The sequence below is a fragment of the Chrysemys picta genome, chromosome 19, assembly GCF_011386835.1.
Source record: "Chrysemys picta bellii isolate R12L10 chromosome 19, ASM1138683v2, whole genome shotgun sequence".
NCBI lineage: Eukaryota > Metazoa > Chordata > Testudines > Emydidae > Chrysemys > Chrysemys picta.
In genome coordinates, this window is record NC_088809.1 from 16,226,188 (window position 1) to 16,250,424 (window position 24,237).

The 24,237-nt window shown below is 44.9% G+C and overlaps 1 protein-coding gene across 3 annotated transcripts in view; it reads right to left on the minus strand.

Annotated features, from left to right (window-relative positions):
• CLIP2 (CAP-Gly domain containing linker protein 2) overlaps nt 1–24,237 on the minus strand; it is a 124,718-nt gene that overhangs the window by 10,352 nt on the left and 90,129 nt on the right. For 2 of the 3 annotated variants that reach the window (XM_065573007.1, XM_008166152.4), the window contains exons 8-15: nt 21,950–22,010; nt 14,758–14,862; nt 11,803–12,747; nt 8,086–8,143; nt 6,496–6,579; nt 5,787–5,943; nt 5,036–5,195; nt 3,065–3,250 (exon numbers count right to left, since the gene is read on the minus strand). In XM_065573007.1, the coding sequence (XP_065429079.1) occupies nt 3,065–3,250; nt 5,036–5,195; nt 5,787–5,943; nt 6,496–6,579; nt 8,086–8,143; nt 11,803–12,747; nt 14,758–14,862; nt 21,950–22,010 (1,756 nt within the window). The remainder of the gene's footprint in view (nt 1–3,064; nt 3,251–5,035; nt 5,196–5,786; nt 5,944–6,495; nt 6,580–8,085; nt 8,144–11,802; nt 12,748–14,757; nt 14,863–21,949; nt 22,011–24,237) is intronic. The other variant, XM_008166153.4, reaches the window with a different exon arrangement.

Genomic DNA, 24,237 nt, shown 5'->3' on the forward strand with positions numbered 1-24,237 from the left:
ACTAAGGAATCTAACTACCATCTGTGTCAATGGGATTTTGCCCCCCAAGTGCCTTCATCCCTTTTGAAAAAGAGATTTAGGCTCCTAAATCAGTTAGAGATTGCAATGCTGAGCACAGGTATTTTTAAATACCTTTAAAAATCTGGCCCTTAGTCTCTTTGTGCCTCAGTTATCATCTATAAATTGGGGATGATATTTGCTTTCTGTCACCCTTTGTCCTGTCTATTTAGCTGGTTAGTTCTGGTGGTCAGGGACTCGTGTGTGTGTGTGTGTGTGTGTGTGTGTGTGTACAGTACTGGCCGTGACTCTTTCTGTGTGTGTGTGTGTGTGTGTGTGTGTGTGTGTACACAATACTGGCTGTGACTCTTTGTGTGTGTGTGTGTACACAGTAGCTGGCACACTGAGGGGGCCTCCGAGTGCTATTGTAATACAAATAAATAACATGGAGCAAAGTAAAAAATCATGTAAAAAAATATTCTATGAAAAAGAAAGAGAAAGATTTCCCTGTTCCAACTGGCAGGAATTGCAGAGATATTTCATCCTTTCGGGAAAAATAAAAATAAATACCATTTGTGGAGAAGGAAAAGTGAAAGGGAAGATCTCTTAGCACCGACGGGGTTTAGCATTCCTTCCAAGGGGGACAATACCCACCATACTACTGGGTATTGTAGCCATCATGACACATTTTAGTTTAAGACATGGTGATTACAACAGAAACTAAAATAACTCTGGAGACACTGGCAGGATTGCATTATGGCTTGGACTACAACAAAGCTGCAGCTGTGGTGTGTGGTACGGAATGAAAAATACACAGCTCTATCTCACACAAGACAGGTGGCTGCTTTCCCCACTCTTCTGTGTGCAGAGGAATCATCTAGGCCAAACCAGGCATTCTCGTCTTAGACTTGTCTCGTCTTCAGGGCAGGCGCCATCCTTTTATTGTGTGTTTGTACAGCACTGAGCACAATGGAGCCCGGGTCTCTGATTGGATCACTAAGTGTTACTGCAATACAGATAATAAATGAACTATCCCTCCCCTGCCCTGCAGCAGACTTTGTGGCGTTCTGCACTTGGGGAGAGAAGCAGGATATCCATTGGTCCAGATTGCCTGCCATAAAGTACCTGGACCTGTAACAGCACAGCATGGCAGAGGAAAAAATAACCACAGCACTAGCCTCTGTGCGTAATGGTTTGGTTATATCATGCAGTATTAATATCCTTCTGAATGTGCATTATTAGCAGCATGCACTTGCTGTAAGAGATGAACATTTTTAGGACAAGGTAGATGAGGAAACATTCAATCACGTGTAAGGTGTAAAAACACCAGGTCTCTAAGAGATGTAAACTGATTGTAGACTCGAGTTCAGAGAAAATGTTGTCCGAAAAGCAAAAGACAGAGAATGAAAGAGCTTAATGTAAATAACAGGGCCTTTCCACAGAAGCAGCTCCCAGGAACAATCTCAGATACACTAAGGGTAAATGACAGAAAAGGTTGAGCATGCCAAGATAAATTACATCGACTCTCAACCTCCACTTTCACAAAAGAGGATGCAGGAGAGATGCGGGAAGCAGTTCTAAATTACCCAGGGAAGGCAAAGGAAGTACTGGAGGAAATCAGAAGGATTCTGTAGCACGTGTTTGAGAGACGGACCCGTTTGGCATCTGACCAACCCCCCGAGTCAGGTACAGTCCAAGAGTTCTGAGGGAACTGGCAAGAGAGATGGAAAAACCTTTCCCAGATGGATCTCTATTGAAGCACTTGGAAACTGAAGAAGTATGTGTTGGTGGGCGGCAAGAAAAGTGAATTCTGACAAGAACAAAGAAGAGAGATGACATAAAATGTATTTTTCACTTTTTATGTATCATTTTAAAGGAGATAAACAATGAAAAATAATCTTAGCCTATAAGCCAGGAACAGTGCATTAATATAAACCAAGAAAAAAAGTCTCTCTCTCTCTCCCTCCGTTAGGCCAAGTGAAAACCCAGCCAGGGTCACTGCTAGAAAGAAAACATTTATTAGGCTGTTCCCAGTGGTAATTCCCCCAGATACAGATACACAGGGCCTGGCTCCACTTTGGAGGTGTAATCCCCACCTTGAGGAGACATACCTACGCTTGCTCTGATTGACCTAGAGCAGGGGTTCTCAAACTGGGGGTCAGGACCCCTCAGGGGGTCGCGAGGTTATTACATGGGGGGGTCGCGAGCTGTCAGCCTCCACCCCAAACCCTGCTTTGCCTCCAGCATTTATAATGGTGTTAAATATATTTAAACGTGTTTTTCATTTATAATGGGGGTCGCACTCAGAGACTTGGTCTGTGAAAGGGGTCACCAGTACAAAAGTTTGAGAACCCCTGACCTAGAGTGCTAACAATATAAGCGTAGCCACATCAGCGCATGCAGCAGGAGGGTCCAGCCATCTGAGACCATAGGTACACACTCAGGCCATTAGCCCCTCCTGCTGCTTATGTCGCCATGGCTACGCTGCTATTTTTAGTGCGCTAGCTCAATTGGAGCTAGCACGGATATGTCTACGCAAGCTGGAAATTACCCCTTCCAGCCTGAAGTGTAGAGGTACCCACCCACATTCCCTTTCTATGCGCATGAATGCAGCCAACTCTGGTGTGAAGCCGAGTAGATGTCTAAAAACCATCCAGCAGCATCGTATTTACAGGGTAAGAAAGGAAATCAATGCTATACACATATGAAATGAAGAGATACACGTGACGTTACCATTTAAATAGGTCGACTGTAATTACCCACACTGGAATTTGGCGCAGGATATTGGGACTAATACCCGGTTCTTGTGAAGAGTGCCGGAGGATCTATAATGATCCACACACAGTCATACAGTTGGTTTTAGATCTCATCTGAAAGACAGAATCTGTAGCAAACACTGCACCCGTGATGCTTTGTTCCGTCAGAGGGAAGAGGGCTATCACTACCTACACCGCCAGTTTGTTTTCCTTGGTGGTGTGGGGCCCCATCAGAGCGTTGCTCTGGGCACGTCGCTGCCGTGGCGCGAGCGATCGGGTAACTCGCTGCTCCGGTGGGGGGAGTGAACTACCTGTGTTTTCTCCGAAGAACTTCTCATGGCCTCCATGAGTTTCTCCATTTGCTGACCCTGCTCCAGTGCATTCCGCAGGACGTCCTCCGTGCTGACCAGTCGGTGCTGCAGCCGGAGAACCTCAGACTCTGACGAAGGGTCAATCAGGGAGTATCGCCTTTGATCTGTTACCGATTTCTCTTTATCCTTGACATTTAAAGGTTAAAAAAAAAAAAAAAGGCAGGGGAGCAGGTTAGACTCTGGTAAAAACATAGAAACTAGGGGCAGACTACATTTGAGGGTGACTAGTGCCAAACTCTGATTTCAATAACAGATCAGAGGAGACTGCAAGTTTGGAGAGAACCAAGTATTAAATGCAACAATGAGCTACTCAGATTTGTTGCCAGCTCAGATCAGTCAATTACTTAAGTCTCCACCTCTAGAGGTTGCTGCAGTCTATAGGAATCACACAGAGGCAAATCTAGATCTGAAAAAAATCATTAAGTCACATTAGCTCTTCTTGTCCACTGGGATCTTCCTCTATCCCCTTATCAAGGAATAAACAACAGGGGGAAACGAGCAACTTTGTATTTTCTTCCTAGTCTTCTCTTACTATTTTATTTTAGGAAATCTGACGCCTCGCAATGAATATAGAAAACAAAATGACTCCAGCTATTGGTTGAGATGGAAAAGAAGTATCGCCAAGATTTTTTTTAAACAATCCCTTGAAAATAAGTGTAGGTATGTGAGGCCTTACTTATGCAGATTTATATTATTTATAAGTGTGCATGCCATTTTGCACCATTCAAATAAGAGAATTCTCACAATTTTATTACGAGTCTCATGGTATTTGGCGTTTTTCTTAAAGCCCCCGCTTCTGGAGGCATGTGATTACACAAGAATCTTAACTTTCATTAAAAAAAAAGTCAGTTTCTAGCCATCACAGTTGCAGAGAAAAGATGGGGAAAAAAGAAGACCCAGGTGCATCCTAAAGGCTCAGAAAAAAAGGCAAATTAAAAATATATATTTTTTAATAAAATCATGACTTTCCAGGGCTTGATTCACAATTTTTTTATTTTTACATCTGGGGTTGGCAATCCAGATAAAATGAGGCTCCTGCCTTGAATATAAATGTATAGCTCTCTGTAAGTACAGCTGTACGGCACATCTCTAAAACAAAGGGGAATGCAAATGTTGATGAAGGACTGAGATCATTTAGGATTACTCTAACTAGGTGCATGCTAAACTATGCCCCAGCTGACACACACACTGTGAGACGGTTCCTCTGTCAAAGATACAACGTACTATGAACAAAGCAATGTGGCTAGGAAGGAAGGTCATAGGCTCCGTATTGTCATAATGTGTATTTTGATGTTTCACAATAAAATGACGAAAATTTTGCAAGGATTTGCTATCAGCAGACAGCACTTTCCATTAGCAACCAGGCCTCGATCTGGATAAAAGTTCAAAAGTGATTAATCATTTCCAATGTCTCCATTGTTGGGTGCCCAATCTGAGACACCTCACAGGGGCCTGATTTTCAGAGAATTCCAAATGCTCGGCCCCTGAAGTTTAGACCTATTTGGGGTGTCTTAAACTGGGCACGCAAAAATGAATGCACTTGAAAAACCACCAGGCAGTTTGGAACGTTGAGGTTCTAATGGTTTTCTGCATGCCCTGCCCTTGGAGATGAGGGCGTACCGCAGCTCCCAGAATCACACCCACTGGGTGTTGTGGACAACCAGCACTTCTTTGACTGGGTTCACATACACAAGACACCAAAGGAAGCTGCAGTGTCATTTGCTGAATGACAGCAAAATTCACAAAATTATGGCAAATTCAATGATACCAAAAGAATCCCCAGGCTGCGAAAAGTCCTTCCCACCTTTGTCTGTTCCACCACAAACATTCACCCCCCGAAGACCAGGAGCTAGGTGAAGCCCTCCCAGACACCTGTGCCAACCAGCAAGGATGGGTGCGCCTTGCTCTCACCAGCACTATCAGCTTTTCTCTCAGGCCTTTGATGTCATCTTTGAGTTTCTGCTCTTTCAGCCTCCACTCTGCTTTGTGCACTTCTCGGCTCAGGTCCCGCTCTGGCCCGGGCGAGTGACGGTTTGCTTCCAGCAGCAAAGCTCGCAGCTCATTCAGGCTCCTGAGGGAGGGATGGGGAGAACCTCACAAAGGGGAACGTTTATTCGGTTGTCTTTTGGGTACAGCCCAGCACGTGTGTGTGTGCGTGTGTGCGCGCGCGTGTGTCCGATGTTGCAACTTCTCTCAGCTTTGAAAGAGGACATCTAACAGGGGTGTGGTCTGAGAAAAGGGGCCAAACCGCAAAACTTGCGTCCAAACCCCCCTCAAACGTTGGGAAAATTCATCTCAGGACTCAGCTCACCTTTGCAGCTGGATTCCACCACTAGGACAGAATTTCAAAAGAGCTCAACATCCAATATGTTGATTTTTTTTTTTTTAAATTTGGCCACTAATTTCCGTGCCTCATTGGGAACTGAGCTGTGTCTTGAAAACCTGGGATAGTGGTAGGAGCTGAGTGCTCTGGATAATTCAGCCATTGCTGCACTAATCCAGCACCCAACACCCTAATGATGGGAAAGCTGAAATCTGGGTTTCAATCATTCAACTCATATTTTTTTTGTACGTTAAATAGCGATGCTCTGAATAGGGCCAAATTCAGAGCATGTCTTACAAATGCCTGGGTCCTTCTTAAATTTGTTTCTCAAAGACCAACCTTTCCTTTTTGAGTAGCTCCTGGCTAATCAGGACCAGCTGGCCTGAAGCATCATGTGTTTTCCTGGACACGGTCTCCAGTTCAGCTTCCAACCGCTTCTTTTCCTTCAACAGAGAATCTCCCTTCTTCTCTCCAGCTTTGCATTTATTTTCCAATGCTAAGGGAAGAATAAAAGGGGAGGAAAAAAGTCTACCAGTCCCTACCTACGTTCCTTTTTTGGATGACTTCATTTCTCAATTTCATTTCCATTCCTCGCAACATGTGGCTTCCCCTAGTTAGTTATGCCTAGTTAGTTATCTGCAGCTGCCACCGGAGTCCATGAGAGTTGCAAATGCTCGGCAGCACTCAGGATGCAGCCCTGTATAAGCAGAGATTCCAGAAATTATAAACCCAGCTGCATTTATTTCTACATCCCTTTTGGCTTCACAATTTGTTAAGATTATTGGGCCAGATTCTCTCCTTACAGATTACAAATAACTTCAATGGGATGTATTTGCATCTTTCTGGGGTAGAACTGGGCCCGCTGCATCAAGAACAAACATTTGCTAAGCACAATCCTCTTATACACGGACAACTGCATGTTTTATGCACGCACGTTACTAGGTTGCTTTAATGTATAAACCCTAAGTTCTTCTTATAATGGAGGAGGTACAAAAAGACCACAATGAAACTATCTAGTTCCCACCAGCACTGGATTAGGGAAACTTACCACTTACTTGGGCCCTTAGAGTTTCAGTCTGGGAGGCGAGGGATGACACCTCTTTATCTCTTTTACTCAGCTTATCTTGCAGTTCTTTAGGTGAATGGAAAGGAGAGAGAGAGAGAGAGAGAGAGAGAGAGAGGTTACATCCTTGGCAACTGCTTTGCCTGATCACGCAGTAAAGGCCAACGGTGGTATGGAGTCATTTAGGATTCCATGGCCCAGACTAGAGACAGACGACTAGGTGCACATACAAGTGTCCACCGTCTCGAGAGAGGCAGAGATGGGAGGCACCAGCTGGTTTGTGTCTCACAGCATCTCATCCCCATTTGACCTTAAGTGGAGTGGAGACACGCAGCTAAGAAGCAGTATCAGAGGATGGGCTTAAACAAGTGAAGAAAGAAAAAACGAAATATTATGAAAAAGCAAACAGAAAGGAGCCCTCCTCGCAATTCCGTTTGTTACCCACTACCCTGGAAGGCAGGGGTGATGGAAAAAGCAAAGACAGAAGTTGCGTAGAGTCAGCACATTTACACAATCAGATCAAAGCCTTAGATTTGAAGTGCTGCAACATCCTGAGTCTGAGACAGCTTTTTAATCCACCTTATCCATGTTTTGTCCAGTGCTTAGACTCAGAGAAGCCAAATATACATGGACTCAGTGACCATCTTAAGATCAGTTTGCTGCTGGACACAGTAAAGGGACCAAACCTAGTGCTTGAGTCCTATCCTAGTTATTTAACTATCAATCAAGTATCTGATCTGGTATAAAATACACACCCACACGGCATTTGCAGGGCACAGAAAAGAAAGGGTGTGGGGAGGGAGGAAAGAGAGAGAGGGCAGAATGATAGCTTGTGTGTGTGGGCAGGAGGGAACAGGGCATGAAAGTATTTTAGCCTGAATCCAAAGGTGCACGAAAGACGCTCCATGAACTAATTGGCATTTATACGGGGTGAAATTCAAACCCATGCAAGTTCAAACAGGGATGACATCCACACAGCAGAGATGGGCCAGAGCCACAAAGCATGGATCCAGGACAAAATTTTTCCAGACTCTGGAGTTGTTCAGATCCAGAGCTATGGTTTGGTCCATTACAGAGATGGAAACCGCTGTGAAACTCAGCTCTGAACCAAACCTTATCCAAAGTTTAAGTGTGTCTAGATCTGGGGTTTAATTTCAGGCTCGTATCTGATTTATAGCAACTCCAAATTCTTCTAGCCAGTTGCAACATGCACCTCGTCATTCCTGTTAGCCACGCTCTGATGGGAGTGATTTTTACTCAATGGACCAGATTCAGCTGCTGTAAAATCAGTGCAACTCTACTGAAGTCAATGGATCAATGCCCATTTTCACCAGCCGAGGTTCGGGCCCATATTGTAGGTGTGGGGGGAAGATTTTGGAATATGAGTCCTCCACTGTATTTGCTCAGGCAGGCATGCCAGCCACACAGGTGAAAAAGCCAGACAACCAGTGCAACCTACACAAAAGCACAGAGATGACGTGAACTTCCCCAGCCCACTTCAGCTAGCTCTTCCTAGCTAGAGCAGAAGAGTGAAAGACGCAGCGTGTCAATCACTCGGACAGTGAAATTCATTACCTTCCATCGCCTGCTTCATCTTGATCTTCTCTTCTGAAATATCGTTAGTTTCAATCATCTGAAATAAATGTAAAATACACACACACACACATATATATATATACATATACACACATACACACACACACACACACACACACACATAAAATGCCCACTAACTCTTTCCCATCATTCTCCCATAGAATCAAAGCAAAGTCAGTGAATTTAAAACTCTAGCAGGTACAATAAGGAACACAACTGGCACCAATGTCCTTTGGTCTTCATATTTTGCCAATCAGATTTATATCCTTCTCAGAGGGAAATCAAAGAGGTGATTTTAAAACAGGCACTTGGACAGCTGAGCACTGAAGTGGGTACAGCTGGCATTATCTTAATGGAAGGCCCAAATTCCACAATTGATCAAAGCAGGGCCCAGTTTCCACTTTCATGCAACAATGTTGGAGTTCAGGGTATGCAAAAAGGGATCATTAGGAATGGGTTCAACCTGAAAACTCTGGATCCAGGTGTCAAACACCCCAAAGCTCAGGGATAGGAGGGGCGATCTGGAGTTTTCGTTTGGACCATCTCTGATAAGAAGTCGTTTTCAGCAATTTCATCAGTGACTAGGGTTTTGGGGTACATCAGTTTTGAGGCCTCAGCTTGAGACACCTTAAAGAACTGTGACTATCAGAGAACAGGTTCTCAGCACCTTCTGAAAAGCAGGCTCCTTCAAGGGATGTCAAGTTGGATACCCCAAAATTGCAAGTCCCTGAAGTAAAGGCTGGCCCGAGGAGTCTTTTGAACTCCTTCTGTGTGTCTTGCCTTTTGGTTTCTCTCTAAGCTGGCATCAGAATACATACTGTGATTTACCATGACTCAACACATGCTACAATACCAGGTAATACTGCAGCACATGCTTAAGTGCTTTTCCGAACTGCAGTCTCAGTGCTTTTCCTTCTTCACAGTTAATTTCAGACTTATTTTTATCAAATGGAAATTTTAGTCCAACTAACAAACTCACTTACCTTGGAGCAATGTAGACCCGCCTAGGACCTTTCACTTATACAGGGGGATGTGTGGAGGCCACGTTTATAAAAGAACAGCATGGCACAGAAGTGCTAATGGCTCTGATATTAACACCACAGGCATTCATCATGACAAATCTTGTTGCAACCCGTAGCAAGGGAGCGGAGACTGTTTTAAAACGACAGCAGCTCTAGGAGAACATCAGTGGCATCAAACCAAACAAAGCTCAACTCCCATATGAAGGGCAACAACAACAGTCAAAAGGCTCAAAGATGAGCTGCAGGTGTCTGTGCACTCGGCCGGCTTGGCGCGATGTTACTGGTTTTGCTCCAATCACACCTGTGGCTTGCTCTCCCAAAGCATTAGCCACTGTGGAGTGGAATCCAGTCACTTGGCTTTTTTCCTCTTTCCTCAGGGGATGCCACATTCTACCTGTCTAGGGGTCATTTTAGTGTATGCACGCTAACTACCATCACTAGACTCCTGGCCTTAAGGGACAATTGCACTGATTAGTTATAGCCACGGTCTCGATACAGCAATGCATCTGAGCACTGCTTAACTTTAAGCACTTTTAAGTTCCATTGGCTTCGCACAGTGAGTGGATTGTAGTCACTGACTTCACAGAAGTAGGAGCAGGTTCTGAGGATGCAAGACTTGCCTCTGGTGTGACTCTCAGTGACAAAAGCCATCTCACTGCAACTTACCAAAACCCACGAAGCACCTGTTTGAATGCACGGGAAAGCAGGAGTCTGTATAGTCACAAGATACATTTGTTTATTTTAAATATTTGAATAATTCATGTTATGTTAAATTAGCCAAGATATTTTTTAAAAAACAGAATTTACCCTCTGTCAGTGACAGTCTCTTGCTTTTGTCCATGCCTTCAGTCCAGCAGCAAGCTGCATTTTCTTGGCCTTAATTTGCATCAGAGTGTCAATATGATTGCTTTCTCTCGGACGGTTAGTTCTTTCAAGACACGTTAGGCCCAGTAGAATGCCTAATAAAGTCAATGGGTATCTTTCCATTGACTTTAATGGGTTCTGGATTGGACCTTCAGTTCTTTCTTTTTATTTACTCTTCTTAGGACTGGACGTAGACCGAAACTCTTTTCTAGGACACTGGGGTTTTCTACTAAAGAACTCCCTGTATATTTTCCCTGAGTGCAGCAATGGTGGGGCCTTAGCTCTGTAGCTTTCCATGCCATGCCTTTTGGAATTGCCTCCTTTGTATTTAGAATCCATGCCTAGCTAGGAGAGAGGATGCACGTCGGAGAACCCTTCAAATACCATTATTGATGCTTAAGATTCTTCCTTCTCTTTTTGTTTCTTTCCCTCCTTTCACACCCAATACCCATGCTATTTTACTAGCATTAAGCTTCAACCTAACAAACACACATGCAGCTGCTGAACTTTACTACCATGCAACTGATGGGACTACTCAGGGCAGTAATATTAAGCACATAGTAAATGTTTGCAGGATTGGGGTCTTAATTTGGAGCAGTGGGGTCCCTTCCAAATGCCCATTCTCAAGCAAACAATGTATATTCCAAGACTTGCGTTTGGTTGTCTGTATCCCACTGGGACAGGAACTCTCTCTTGCTTTGAATATTCTTTTTATCTAGCTTCTGGCGCAAAGTGTAAGTATGGGCAGAGGATCCAAACACGCAGAGGCTGTGCAGTGATTTTCCTATCACCTAGCACAAGTGGTGTGAATAAGTCACAGACCGACCCTTTGTCCTTATGTCGTCTCATAAAGATGGAAGGGTACCTACCATGTAACAGACGGCAGGGCATCAGAACAACAAGGCTGGTGGGCTAGAGAAACATATAATAAGCTCAGAAGAAACAGATCCCTCCATGGTTATGATAGTTACTGCCTGTCCTCCAATCAGCACTAAGATGTGGATGAATCACCTTGAATCAGGCATTTCATGATGTGTGTCTAATGCCTTGATTGGCAGACTTCCCTTCTCCCCTCCACCCCCCATTGTGAGACCATCCCCATCAGCTGTTTCATTATAACCTTCTCTTATAAACACCCTGCCAGACAGGGACTTATCAATGCCCCCGTCAGTGATGAGGAAATTGAAAGACAGAAATCAAGTGCTCTTTCCCAACTTCATATAGCAGGTCAGTGGCAGAGCCAGGATAGACCCATCATGTCCCAACTACTAGTCTCCTGGCTTAACCACACAGCAGCCTTCCTCCCTTATGGCTCCCATTGACTTCCACTGAATGAAGGATGACCTCAGGTGAAGTCCTAGGTCAGGCTATATCCTAATCTCATACCGGTTCTGTCTTTACCTCTTACCCTGACTGTTCAGCCCTTCTGTAACGGCGACACCTGTGCGAAGCACATGAACCGCCTCCGCATTAGCTACTCCTGGCTGCCAGCACACACCTTCTAGTCCAACTCCCCACGCAGAATGGTCTCCTTACAAGTGCCCTCACTTCCATGAGCAGGGAGACGACAGGCTCCTTTACCCAGAGCAGGCAATGCCTAATCCTCCTCCCCCATCATGGGCCCACCCAGTAATGTGATAGGATTGCTCAGAAAAACAATGAAAGATATAGGTAAAAGATTAAAAAAAATAATCAGATGGCTTTCAAGCCAAGAAGCCCAAGCAAATTATACTACAGGGCAAAATACAGGTTAGCCCTAAGAGGAATAATAGGGACAAAACAACACAAACAGAATAGCCCAAACCCATACATTGGCATGCTGAGAAGGATGCAGAGCCTCCATGGACTGCAGTTTGTTCTCTAAGACAAGCACTTTTTCCTGCAATCTTTGGATCTCCTGTTTACTCTGGGCTTCTGTTTTCTGTAGTGTCTCATAGTCCAACATCTTCTTCTCAGCCAGAGAAATCTGCTCTTTCAAGAAAGCTATTGCTTGAGCCTGATCTTTATATTCACTGTGTAGCTTCTCCAGTTCGTGCACCCTCAGTTCGGCATCTCGGCACTTCTCCTTCATGTCCTGAAGTTCTAGAAGGTGCTGGTTTGTTTTGGTTTCCAGTTGCATTTTCCAGTTGTTGTTGCTTTCTTCCACTTCGTCGCTGGCCTCCTGCAGCTTCAGCTTCAGACTTTCTTTCTCCTTTATGTGAACCGCAGTCTCGATATCGTGTTTAGCTTTAAGGTTCTCCAATTCAAGTTGGTGCTCCATCTTTATGCTCTCTACCACGGCCTTCAGTTCTACTATCTCCTTGTGTTGGGTGTCAGGGCCTGTGTTCAGGGTGGCTTTGAGGTCTTCCAGAGATTTCTGATGGTCAGATGCCAAGGTGTCCAGCTTGGACTTCCAATTGTCCATCAGCCCCATGTTCTCATTGGTGGCTTGTTGAACTTTGTGTTTCAGGTCAACGATTTCCTGGGAATATTTTTCATTGACGGCTTTCAGCTTCTCTATCTCCTGCTGGTGCTTCTTCAGGGTCTTTTCGTGCTTCTCCTTTAGCTGGCTGCTCTCTTTTTGGTGCTCCTTGCTGGCAGACAGCAGCTGGTCTCGCAGGCGAAGCGCCTCTGACTGCAGACCAAGATTGTGCTCAGGGGTCTCTGCCTGGTGAGAGTTCCTTAGGCATTGTCTCAGCTCCTCCACCTCACCGCGCCTGATACTCAACTCTTCCTCCAGCTGAAGGATTCTAGACTTCTCTGCTACCGTAGTTAACTGAAACAATAATAAAAAAAAAAAGACAAAGTAAGTTCTCACCTTTCCTTGCTGTCTGCTTCTCTTTAGTAGACGTGTTCCAGGGACTCTCAAATCCCAAGCACATTAGCCAAAGTTTAAAAAGAAAAACATCATCCTCAATCCAATTACAGTTTTTGCACCAGGGTAATTAACAATACTTTCTTGCTGATTTTTAATGCGTGCTTTCAATTTGAACCGTTGGTCTGCTTCAGAAACAACATTGTCTCTTTGAAACAACTGCTGTAATATTAGCTACTAAAAGGTTACAGGGGTTTATTCAAAATAATGTCCTGAAATCTCATCATATTTCTGAACTGGGCTGCTTGCCAGGTGATGCATAGAAAATGCTACTGTACACTCAGGAATACGGTAGATATTAAAATCAGGATTGTACACGTCATGAACATTTCCTTTTATTGCTCAGCTCTTCAGAGCCTCTGGCACCTTCACAACTTTATGGTTTACCCTGGTGTAAAAGGAAAAGGAATTTTACACATGGAGTCTGGTTAGAATTTATTAGCAAAGTAAAAATAAGGTTGAATGCTAGAAGATGTAAGATAATAAACTGCTGGCCATGGGTTACACTGCATGACAGGTTTTTGAGTAGCTTCTTAGCTTTCTGAGTTTAATCTTTCTGGCCTGAGTTGACTGCTGATCACGGTGGAGGTCTTGGGTTGCGTGGGCACCTTTGAGTACAGAACAACAGACCTGATAAGAGGAAATGTAAAAACAAACAAACAAGCAAATCTACAACATTTACTCCTTTAGCACTGAAACAGAACTGATCCATTCTATTTATTTGTTTAGGCTGACATTTTTCAAAGCTGCCTAAGGGATCTGGATGCCTGACTCCCACTCATTTTTAATGGAAATTGGGTGCTCAAATCTCTTTCACCAGTTTGGAAGACTCCAGCCTGGCCTTTTGGGTGATCTCTACAGATTCACAACAGACAAGTTAATGTAAGGGCCCTCAGGCTCTCACGCAGCCCTCACACCCTGGCCGCTACTAGGCAGCCCCCCCCAAAACTCCTGGATGTGAGGGGCTAGGAGAACTCTGACCTCTCCCGGAGGCCCCACCCACGAGGATCATGACTGGAGACGATGATTGGCCCCACCGATTGGCCCAACCATAATATTTTAGCCAGAAGGCGGCACAGGGAAGTTGTTTGAGTAACTGGGAGATCTCCTGATTGGTAGCTGCACTGGATCGGACTTGTGCTTGATCCCCAGTTTCTGATTCCTCCTCTGACCTCTGGGTTGGTTCCTGATCCCAGCTCTGACCCCTGGCTTGGACTCGGGCTCTGACCACTAGGCCTGACTAGCCCTGCTCTGACCACATCACAGTCCTGACAGTCTGCTTGTCTTTTTTAAATCAACTGCTCTCCCCACCACGTCACACCTTCATGAAAAACCTTCTCCTCACCCGCCCCGAACAAGGCTCCTTAAAGCCCTGATGTATTGCTCCTCTTGACAGCCTTTCTTGCATTCACTGCAACAGTCTAACTAACCCTGTAGTCTATGACTTTGGAGCAGTTCCATTCAGACTCTCCACCCTTATCTTCGATCTCAAATTCCAGCACCCACAATAGGAGGAAGGATGTTTGCAACATTGATTGTCACACTGTTATTTCCTACTGTAGCTCAAAAGGACCTCCGGAAGCAAAATGAACCGTGCAAGGTTTAATTGTTGTTATTTATTTGGCGGTGTTAATCGAATGGTGAGTTGTGAAGAGCTCATGTCAAATGGCGTCATGGGGTTGAGAAGCAAACTCAAGTCAGAGAAATGAGTCACCACACAAGAAGCAAAGGCAAAAATCATATGGTGCTACCACTTCCAGAAAGGGAGTGCAAATAAAGTAAACAACAAAACAAAAACCATGGAAGCCCAAACTCAAACCAAACAACAAAATCCAAAACAAGGCATTGTTGGCATCAATGCAGCTGACAAGCACACTGGTTTGCAGGCAGGGCAAGTGGGGTTGGGATTACCCTGGTGTCCTCTAATTCTCTGAGGAGTTTTTCAGCCTGTGCCTTCTCAAACAGCAGGCTCTGCTCGAGCTCCCGTATTCGGGCATGCTCCAACTGCGTCTGAGTCTGGTCACACATAGGGAAGAAAAAACAACAACGACAACAGGGGAGAGAGCAGAAAACAGAGAGAAAAGGCTGCAACATCATGTTCCATGTACAACACAAGGAAAGGCAGTTCACAACGGGAGGAGAATAAACATCTGAACAGGCAGGAAAATTCATCCAAACAGAAATAGGTTACTAAGGGATTTTACATGGTCCTCAGGGTGGCTATTTAAGACACAGTGGACTCCTCTTATAGGGCCCATTTTAGCAAAGCCTCCCTATTCACGAAGGGGGCTTAAGTCCCACTAAAGGGGATGAGACTTAAGCAGGTGCTTATGTGCTTTCCTGAATGGGGGCCATAGTGAGAATACTTCGGAACAGAAGAAATCCACCCCAGCGCAGTGCGCGTCAGTACAAGGTCTATGCACCAATTCAAGATCATTCACCCTAGGCCTTGTGCTCACTCTTAGCAATATGGGCAGTTGGAGGCTGTCTACTGGCAGAGTTGCTCACTGTAGTGCACTGAAAATTACCGGGACTCTCATTCGCCTTTTGCAAGAAAGAGAGAGTTTGAATTATGACGTAGTTGACGAAAGCTGTACACGGTGTAGTGACAATATCAGAAAATATACCTCATGTAAAGCAATGGAGGAAATTTAAGTAGAAAACAATTGTATAACTGAGTGCTTTGCATTTGTACAGCATCTATAGCTAAGGATTTCAAAGTGATTTTCAAATTTTGAGTCTCACAACCCCTCCCCTCCCCCGTGTCTCAGTTTACTTGGGTAAACTGAGGCACAGAGCGGTTAAGTTATTTGCCCAAGTTCAGTGGGTGAGTCAGGATTAGAACCCAGAAGTCTTGACTCAATGTCTCTTGCCCTAATAACTAGATAACACTCCTCTATCGGTAGCAAAATTATTATTTAAGCACATCAGTGTTGGCCACCGATATCATGTAAATTCCCTGTGAAGAAAGAGGGGGGGGGGGGGGAAATCAACATGCAAACTTTAGCTTTCACATTTTTAACTTTCAAAACGATTTTCTACTGAATACAAAGTTGATCCACCAAGACCACAGCGTGACAAGGACTATAAGGTTACTTAAGTTGTTCTAGGCAATTTTCTGTCCTTCACTTGCCACTTCATTATTTTTCCCCCCCATTCCCAAGCCTGAATTCATTCGCATTTTTTTTTCTTTACAACCTGATCTGAGATGGAAAAGAATGAATGAACTTTGGCTCCTTTTCTGTGAATGGAGAAAGTTTAAGTTTGCACCAATCTGTATTTTCTTTTAAAGTTCGGAAAATATTATTAAACATCAGATCAAATATGATGAAAATCAAGACTGCCAGGTACATGCAATATTATCATAGCCATGTTGGCCCCAGGATATGAGAAAGATAAAGGTGGGTGAGGCAATATCTTTATTTGGACCAACTTCTGCTGGTGAAAGAGACAAGCTTTCCAGCTCCACAGACCGCTTCTTCAGGTCTGGGAAAGGTAATCCGAGTGTCACAGCTAAATACAAGGTGGAACCAATTATTAAGTATAAGGAGTTAACACGTTGCAAGAAACCGTTCAAAATGAAGCAGGCAATTAGAACCTCTGCAGTCATAGGACAAATGAGAGCAAGTGGGTTACAGATTGTTGTAATGAGACATAAAACCAGTGTCTCTGTTCAGTCCATGATTTTTGGTGTCTAGCAGAGTTATGAATTTAAGCTCGTAGGCTCATCTTTTGAAGGTGTTGTGCAGGTTTCTCTTAAGGATGAGGCCTGAGAGGTCAGCTATGGAGTGACTGTTCACCCCCAGGTGATAGGGTGTTTTTGTCTTATTACTTTTCTGTGTGAGTTCATTCGAGACTAGTAATTGTCTAGTTTACTGGGGCATTCAATGCACTGGATGAGGTTTCCCACAGGTTGTAATAGGCATGTGTAGGACCAATCGATCATGAAAGGTGTGCTGTGGGGGGTATATTCAGGACACTTCAAGTTTTATCAATCCTATTTGACCCCAGGTGGAGAAGACAAACAACGTCTCTTAAAAGAGGTCTCCAAGCATTGTCAGGCTTGCCAAAGAACCTTAGTTGAAGCACAGACATGAGCTGGATATTTGTAAAGGAAAAGGGAGAAACTTTGACTGGCTTTTCCCCCAAATCTCCACATAGCTCAAAGATGCTCTTCCTACGAGCTGGACCAGGTTCTGATTTCACTTACAGTGCCGTTAATCCTGAATTATTCCATTAACTTCAATGGCTTTAGTATGCATTTACAACAATAACAGCTAGTCTGACTGAACCTTCAGCTATGTGGACTCACAAAATTATCTCAACGAGCAGTTCAGAATCTTTTTAATGGTAGTAATTTCCCACCCACTTTTGTTCTCCAAGGGGTCAGGTATAAGCGCTCCAAAGGCGGGATCTTTTATTGATCCATTTCAAAACTAATCCAGGAATCTCGCAAGATACCTGACACTGATACTTCTGTTTCTGGTTCAACTGGAAATGCCACAGAGCAGCTTCCCTTAGTATTCCAGTAAACCTTGGAAGACCAGAGGCATACGGAAATGAAAAACAGAGGAGAAGTTAAATGAATGTTTCCAGACCTCAAATATGTTTTTTTTTCAACATTAAGATGAACTCACATATCATCTTTTACTTTATACAAACCCTTTCATCCAGCCCTAATTAGACCAGACCAAATTCTGAGATCCACTCAGCCCCAAAATTTGAGGGAATTCAGATCCAAACTTTATGGCTCAGGTCCAATTTTAACCCTAATTACTACCCACACATTATGAGCTATACAAATAGCTAATTTCTCACTAAAATGCATGAGGTATCTCATGAATTCCAGCAGATGATCGCAACAGTGTCTCCTAAGGATTTTAAGGTTTCCTATTACAAGATCATCCATTATAAATAGGCTTTAGCTCTTTCTTGCGTTTGCCTCCCATTTGCTAAAGGCTAAAGCAACATCATGCTGCCTAGAGATGGGCCTGGAGCTAGGTCACACTGCGTTCTGTGAGATGTTTTGAGCCAAACGTCACAGCTCCTCCCTACATCCATCAGGGAACTCAAATCACAGATCTAAATATCTCCAAATTTTAGAGAATTCCAAATCTGAACATGAGCTTTGTGGCTCGCTCCTGTCTTTAGGCCTACTAATATTTGGGCAGAGACCTCTAGACTCCACTGAAATACACTGGGTTAAGAGTTCTGGAGGAACAAAATGGGAAGATGATCAACTGAGAGCATCTTTCTTCTCTTCAAAAATGATTAAAAGTCTAGAAAACATGACCTATGAGGGAAGATTGAAAAAATTGGGTTTGTTTAGTCTGGAGAAAAGAAGACTGAGAGGGGCATGATAACAGTTTTCAAGTACATAAAAGGGGGTTACAAGGAAGAGGTCCTTAATCACTGAGGATAGGACAAGAGGCAATGGGCTTAAATTGCAGCAAGGGTGGCTTAGGTTGGACATTAGGAAAAACTTCCTACGTGTCAGGGTCGTTAAGCACTGGAATAAATTGCTCAGGGAGGTTGTGGAATCTCCATCATTGGAGATTTTTAAGAGCAGGTTAGACAAACATCTGTCAGGGATGGTCTAGATAACACTTTGACCTGCCATGAGGGCAGGAGACTGGACTAGATGACCTCTCGAGGTCGCTTCCAATCCTATAATTCTATGATTCTTCAGTGGGGATACTGGCATGCACCGTATGACAATCTGATCGATAGTATTCCTATACTCGACACACACTGTACTTGCTATTGTTGGTTACTTATGACGACATCAGCCTTCTCATCCCGAGGATCACTACAGAAGCATATAAATGGAGAAAATCCAATCAAATTGTTGTGGAGGTCCCTGTCCTCTCAGTATAAATGAGATCTAGCTAGACAGCCCTGCAGCGTTTATAGCTGCTAAAATTGCAGTCACAGACTACAGGTGGCCAAAAGAACATCTCTAACCTGCACGGAGCTGCACTTGGTCTTGTCACCCTCCTTGATAAAGCACTTGTTGTGCTAGGCCCCTCCTGCCCACATAAAGCATCCGATCTTGCTCACATCCTTGACTAAAAGCCCAGTCACTGGATCGCCCAGTTGAATGAATGCTCAGGAAAGTGCCATGCTTGCTTGTTTGCAGTATGTGGATGCAGCGATCCTCTCACAAAGGGATGTGCTGGAAGGTCACCTCTGTGTAGAACGCGGCTGGCTGCGAGCACACCACTCTGTTTTATAAAATGACCTACGCAGACGCCATTGGCGACGTCTACATCACTGAATGTCTCAGCATTTGGGGTGGGTCGGGCCCTATTTAAAAACCTAACGCTGCTGTTATGTTCACCCCATAGGCACCGAGTCTAGTGCTTCAGCCTGCTTGGGCAGCACAGACTCGGAGTTCAGGAGTAATTTCAAGTTACTTCCTCCCCAACCCCAGAGAACCAAGACACCATTAAGATGAGGTAAGGGCATTTTGCAACCTTAGAGTCTCCCGTAGCTTGATTGTACAATGTGGTCGGACCTGGAAACGGCCTTTTAATGAAGAATGAAAGCTGGAACATCCTGAAGGATAAACGTTGCAATCACAGCTCCCCGAAGACAGTCAGCAGGGCAAAGGATGTAGGAAGGTTGGGGTAGGGCAACTGACAATGGGTTACTGGGCTTTTTGCCTCTAGGGCTGTGTCTACACTGCCATTAAAAACCCGAGGCTGGCCCATGCCAGCTGACCTGGGCTGGCAGGCTAGAGCTAAGGAGCTGTTTAACTGCAGTGTAGACATTCAGGCTGGGGCTGGAGCCCGGACTCGAGGACCCTGCAAGGTGGGAGGATCCCAGAGCTTGGGCTGCAGCCCCACCCTGAACATTTACATTGGAATTCAACAGCCCGGTGAGCCTGAGCCCCGCAGATACCCCAGTTGGCTAGTTCAAAGCTGAACAAAGATGGTAGTGACTGAAAGTAGTAACCACTGGATGGCTCTAGGGTGGCTTTACATGAAACGAGCTAGTGGGTTTCACCTGGGAACACATGTTCACTGAACAAAAAGGCCCTCTGGCTAGAATGTTCAAAAGCCCCTACACTGATCAAGGAGCACAAGTCCTTTTGACTTTCAATGGGGCTTTTGTTTAAGTCATTTAGGTGCTTTTGAAAATCTCAACCACCATCACATTCAATCCCTTAGGGTCTGTCTTCACTGCAGAGTTCTTAACTCAGCCGATCAGTACCTCTCAGTTCGGGTGCAAGCAGACCCACTGCAAAGCGCTTGCCCTCACTGGCATGGCACACCACACATGTCGCTAGGACTTCTAGGGGCACATCCCACAGTTCTTTGTGCCACTCCCTGATTCTGTCCCAGTGAATTGTGGGAGAACCCATCTGTCCTTCTGGGCACACAGGGGACTTGTGGGAAGGCAGTGGTGAATAGCACTTGAGTGGTTTAGTTTGCGTCCTCACTGCAAAGAGGGTGGGTTACCAGCCAGAGTGAAAACCTCATTCGGACTGTAGCCTATCGCCCAGCTAGGCCAAGTAGCCTGGACTGACAGCACTAAACTTGGGTGAGAGGGTCTGATGTGTAAATGATGGGGTGGAGGGTTAGGAGCAACACTTGAGTAAGATCCCAAGTTAACTCCACAGTGAAGACCCATCCCAAGGGGTTACTCTCAGGAGAGAGACCAAAGACTGAGTAAACCGTAGCGAATGAATTACCCTGTTGCTCCGAGAGGTGATTTCCACCAGGCACAGATGGAGAAGCTTGACACTGATAAGGAGCTCCACACAGGGCTATGTGTGTGTAAAAGATAAAAACCACATCCGGTACAATCAGCAAGCTCGGTTTTATTTTTCTTACTCGCAATTGCTTCATCTGCAGAATAACCCAGCCGCACATCATGTAATAATGTCCGGGAACCGAATATCACTGAGGCACTTGGCCCTGGACAGCCTGTCATCCTGTGAAAACGAAACACACCCCTTCCAAAAGCCCTGTTCCATTGCAATTATCCCCTGGCTGGTTTTAAACCCAGAGCTGAGGGGTTCTGTAGGCACGGCTCACTGCGCTAGAAAAGCTTTAGCGAAGCTCTCCTCACAGGATCGATCTGCACCTTTCCAATCCCCCATTCTGCTGCTCTGCCATCTCCTCCCAATAAAAAGCAGAGATTTATTCTTAAGGGTGGTCAAAGCAATTCTGTGTCTCTAATGTCCAGAAAAACACACCGCACCCCAAGAGCCGCCTCGTTCAAGGATTTGCCTTCTCAGCCAGGTTCTGGCCTCGTATCGATTTACTGCTGAACTACTGATTGCTGAAACAGCTCCCTCGACAGGCCTGGCTGACTTAACTAGCCTAATTCTAGAGCCCAGGGAAAGGGGAAGGGGAGATTTTGGACACTGCTTTGCCTTTCTGCAAAGGAACCTTGCCTTCTTGAAAGATCACTCTTCCTTACTCCTCCTGCAAGGGAAACCTTGCCTGAACTGGAACCTGAGACAGAAGGTCATCTCCCAATGCTGATCGCTTTTGTACAAAGCTGGCTGCAGTGCCGTTGTGCAGAAAGACCCCTACGCCTTCCAAAAAAGGGCACTGCAACATCAAACCACAACTGCCTGTGCTTGTGAGAGGAGGACTCCACCGAAAAGTCCTGGAGGATGAAGGCTTAGATTGGAATGTGTGGCGTTGTACCCAGATACAGCTGGGATACAATTGCTCTCCCACTGGATATGGATCATATACCTTACTGAAGCTGCTAGTAATGAGAGACAGGCCAGGGACAGTGGTTGAGCAGTGGGAAAAGGTATGTTAGAATGCATTAACACACACAATTTAATTAACCTGGACGTTTAATATGACTTAGGACAAAGTCAGGTTTAAAAACCATGCAAGCCGGTCATGGTTAATCCTAAGTGGATCTCTAGGAATAACCATGACCAGCTAACACCTTGTGGGAAATTTTTCACAATTCACTATCAATGCCTTGCTGTAATAAGTAATGAATCAGCCCTACACAGCAATTACTAACACACCCTGGTCACAGAGCTGGGCAAAAGGCAGCAGAAATTGTTAAAGGAAAGTTTCAAATGCAATTGCAGACAATACATTACAGTGAGTGTGCTGCAAATTACCTCCAGATCTCCCTTGGTAATGGATTCTTCCTCCACTCGGAACTGCAAGTCCTCCACTTTCCTGTGGGGGTGAGGGGAGAAAAGCCAAAATCAGTCATGCCAGGATTAAAATTGTATCACTAAGTAGCTGCCACAAAAGGCCCCTGCAAAACAAAAGGACAAGAGGAGTGGGATATGGATAAATCATGTACGCAAACAACTCAGCAGAAGCTAAGCACTCCCTGGGGAAGGCAGTTAATTAGCATAATTAATGCAAAGCAGATACTCCTCTTTCTGCAATGTGCCGTACCACACTCCTCCAGTGAGCATGGCGGCTGTACAGCTCCATATGGATACTGGAGATATTGGAGGAGTTGGCTTTGACTTTAATCCATGGGCATCATAGGACTGAGCAAGGTTTCTCTGCCAGCTATTCACTTCGCAGGCAAGCATTGGGAACGGCAGTGCCAAGGGCCGAAGGGTTCATTACTGGATATTCACAGACAATCAGGGCTTTTCCCTTCAAGGGTGACTATGGGCAGTTTTCACGTCCCCATGTTGTGGGAATGATGAACCAGGCTGGCAGAAAAAATCTTCACAAGAGACTAATGCTGTACAGGCATCTCTCTCTCTCTCTCTCTCTCTCACACACACACACACACACACACACACACACACACACACACACACACACACGCACACACACACGCACACACACACCTCCACTACAAAAATAAAACCCACTAATGATAGAATTGCAATTCAATCTTCTTGGTAAATTCAACCCTCTTTGTTCTTTTATCAGATTTTTTTAAAATAATAAACTTGTGCAGTAGATGTTGCCGTGGGAACCAGATGTAAGGACTCGGTGATTCTCCGTCCGGGATAAAAATAGTTCTGTCTGTATAGATCAAACTTTAAAAACAAGCTTCCTTGTCTAAACCTCTTCTAATTAGAGAAGGCATCTGTTCTTGCTTAGGCAAGAACTCAGCTGTCTCGGGTTAAACAATCTCTTGCTTCTTGTAGCGTGGAAAGGGAGCTGGGAAAGAGTGGGAGTCCTGTGCATGAAGGAACATCTTCAGACGGGACATCTTTCAAATAAAAAGGGAGAGTGCGTCACTATTTTCCTTTTAACTACCAAACACACAGCCCAGGGAAACATCTTTATAGTCCCACCATCAGCAGGAGGTTTTTTGTAAATGGAGTCCTTGGATCATTTGGCCAACTAGAGCAGACCTTCTTTCTCAGCGCAGTCTCAGCAACACAAGTCTCATATGCTAGCACATGTACACGGAAGTCTGAAGGATCTGAGATTTGGGGGAAAGCACATGTGACAGGGCACAGGGACAGGGACAGTACCTGGTGCTTGGTTAACAAAGGTTTAACTCCAACTCAGCTTTCCCCTCCCTTCCCACAGATGCCTTCAAGATTATCACCTTGCAAAGCAGGGTGGGGCAGGAAATGTCTTTGTGGAAGGTGGGATCCCATAACTAGAGTTATAGGACTGGGATGAGCCCCAGGCTGGGAGTGTTTCTCTTTCCTCTCTAATGACAGAATAAGAAGAATGCCAAAAATATGTCAAGTATCGGGGATAGCCATGTTAGTCTGTATCCACAAAAACAACAAGGAGTCCGGTGGCACCTTAAAGACTAACAGATTTATTTGGGCATAAACTTTCGTGGGTAAAAACACCTCACTTCTTCAGATGCTTATGCCCAAATAAATCTGTTAGTCTTTAAGATGCCACCGGACTCCTTGTTGTTTTTTTGCAAAAAATATGTTAACCCTGATATTTCAGAGGAAGGCTTTGCTGACTGCCCGATTTGTTTAAAGATGCTTCAATCCCACCACCTTAAAGCATTAGTTGGAGCACACTCAGTGCCATAAATGACTATGGTCATTGTCAGGGCACAATCCAGAAGCGATTTGTGATTCATTCTCCTTTCGGCTGTTCTCTCTCTGTGAGGATAATCCAGCCTCGCTGCCCCCAAAGGCTTCAGCTTGTAATGGTTTGTCTCCAAAAACACACTGGAGAAGACAAAGATGCTGGCAACATAATACAGCATCCTGCTGTATCCCTCTGTGCTTCCAAGGGGACAGCCGGCTCAGGTCGCCCCTCCCCTTCCCGCAGTAGACGGCTCTCAAAGCCCTGCAGTATCGAGTGGCTATTAGAAATATTGGCAGAGTCTTAACCTTTGTCTCTTGCCAACCTCAAGGAACTAGAAGTCACATGCTGCTAATTCTCAAACACTGACAGGACCCTGCAGCAGCAGAAGATTTGCCATTTCCACATAACTGCAAGGGAACCT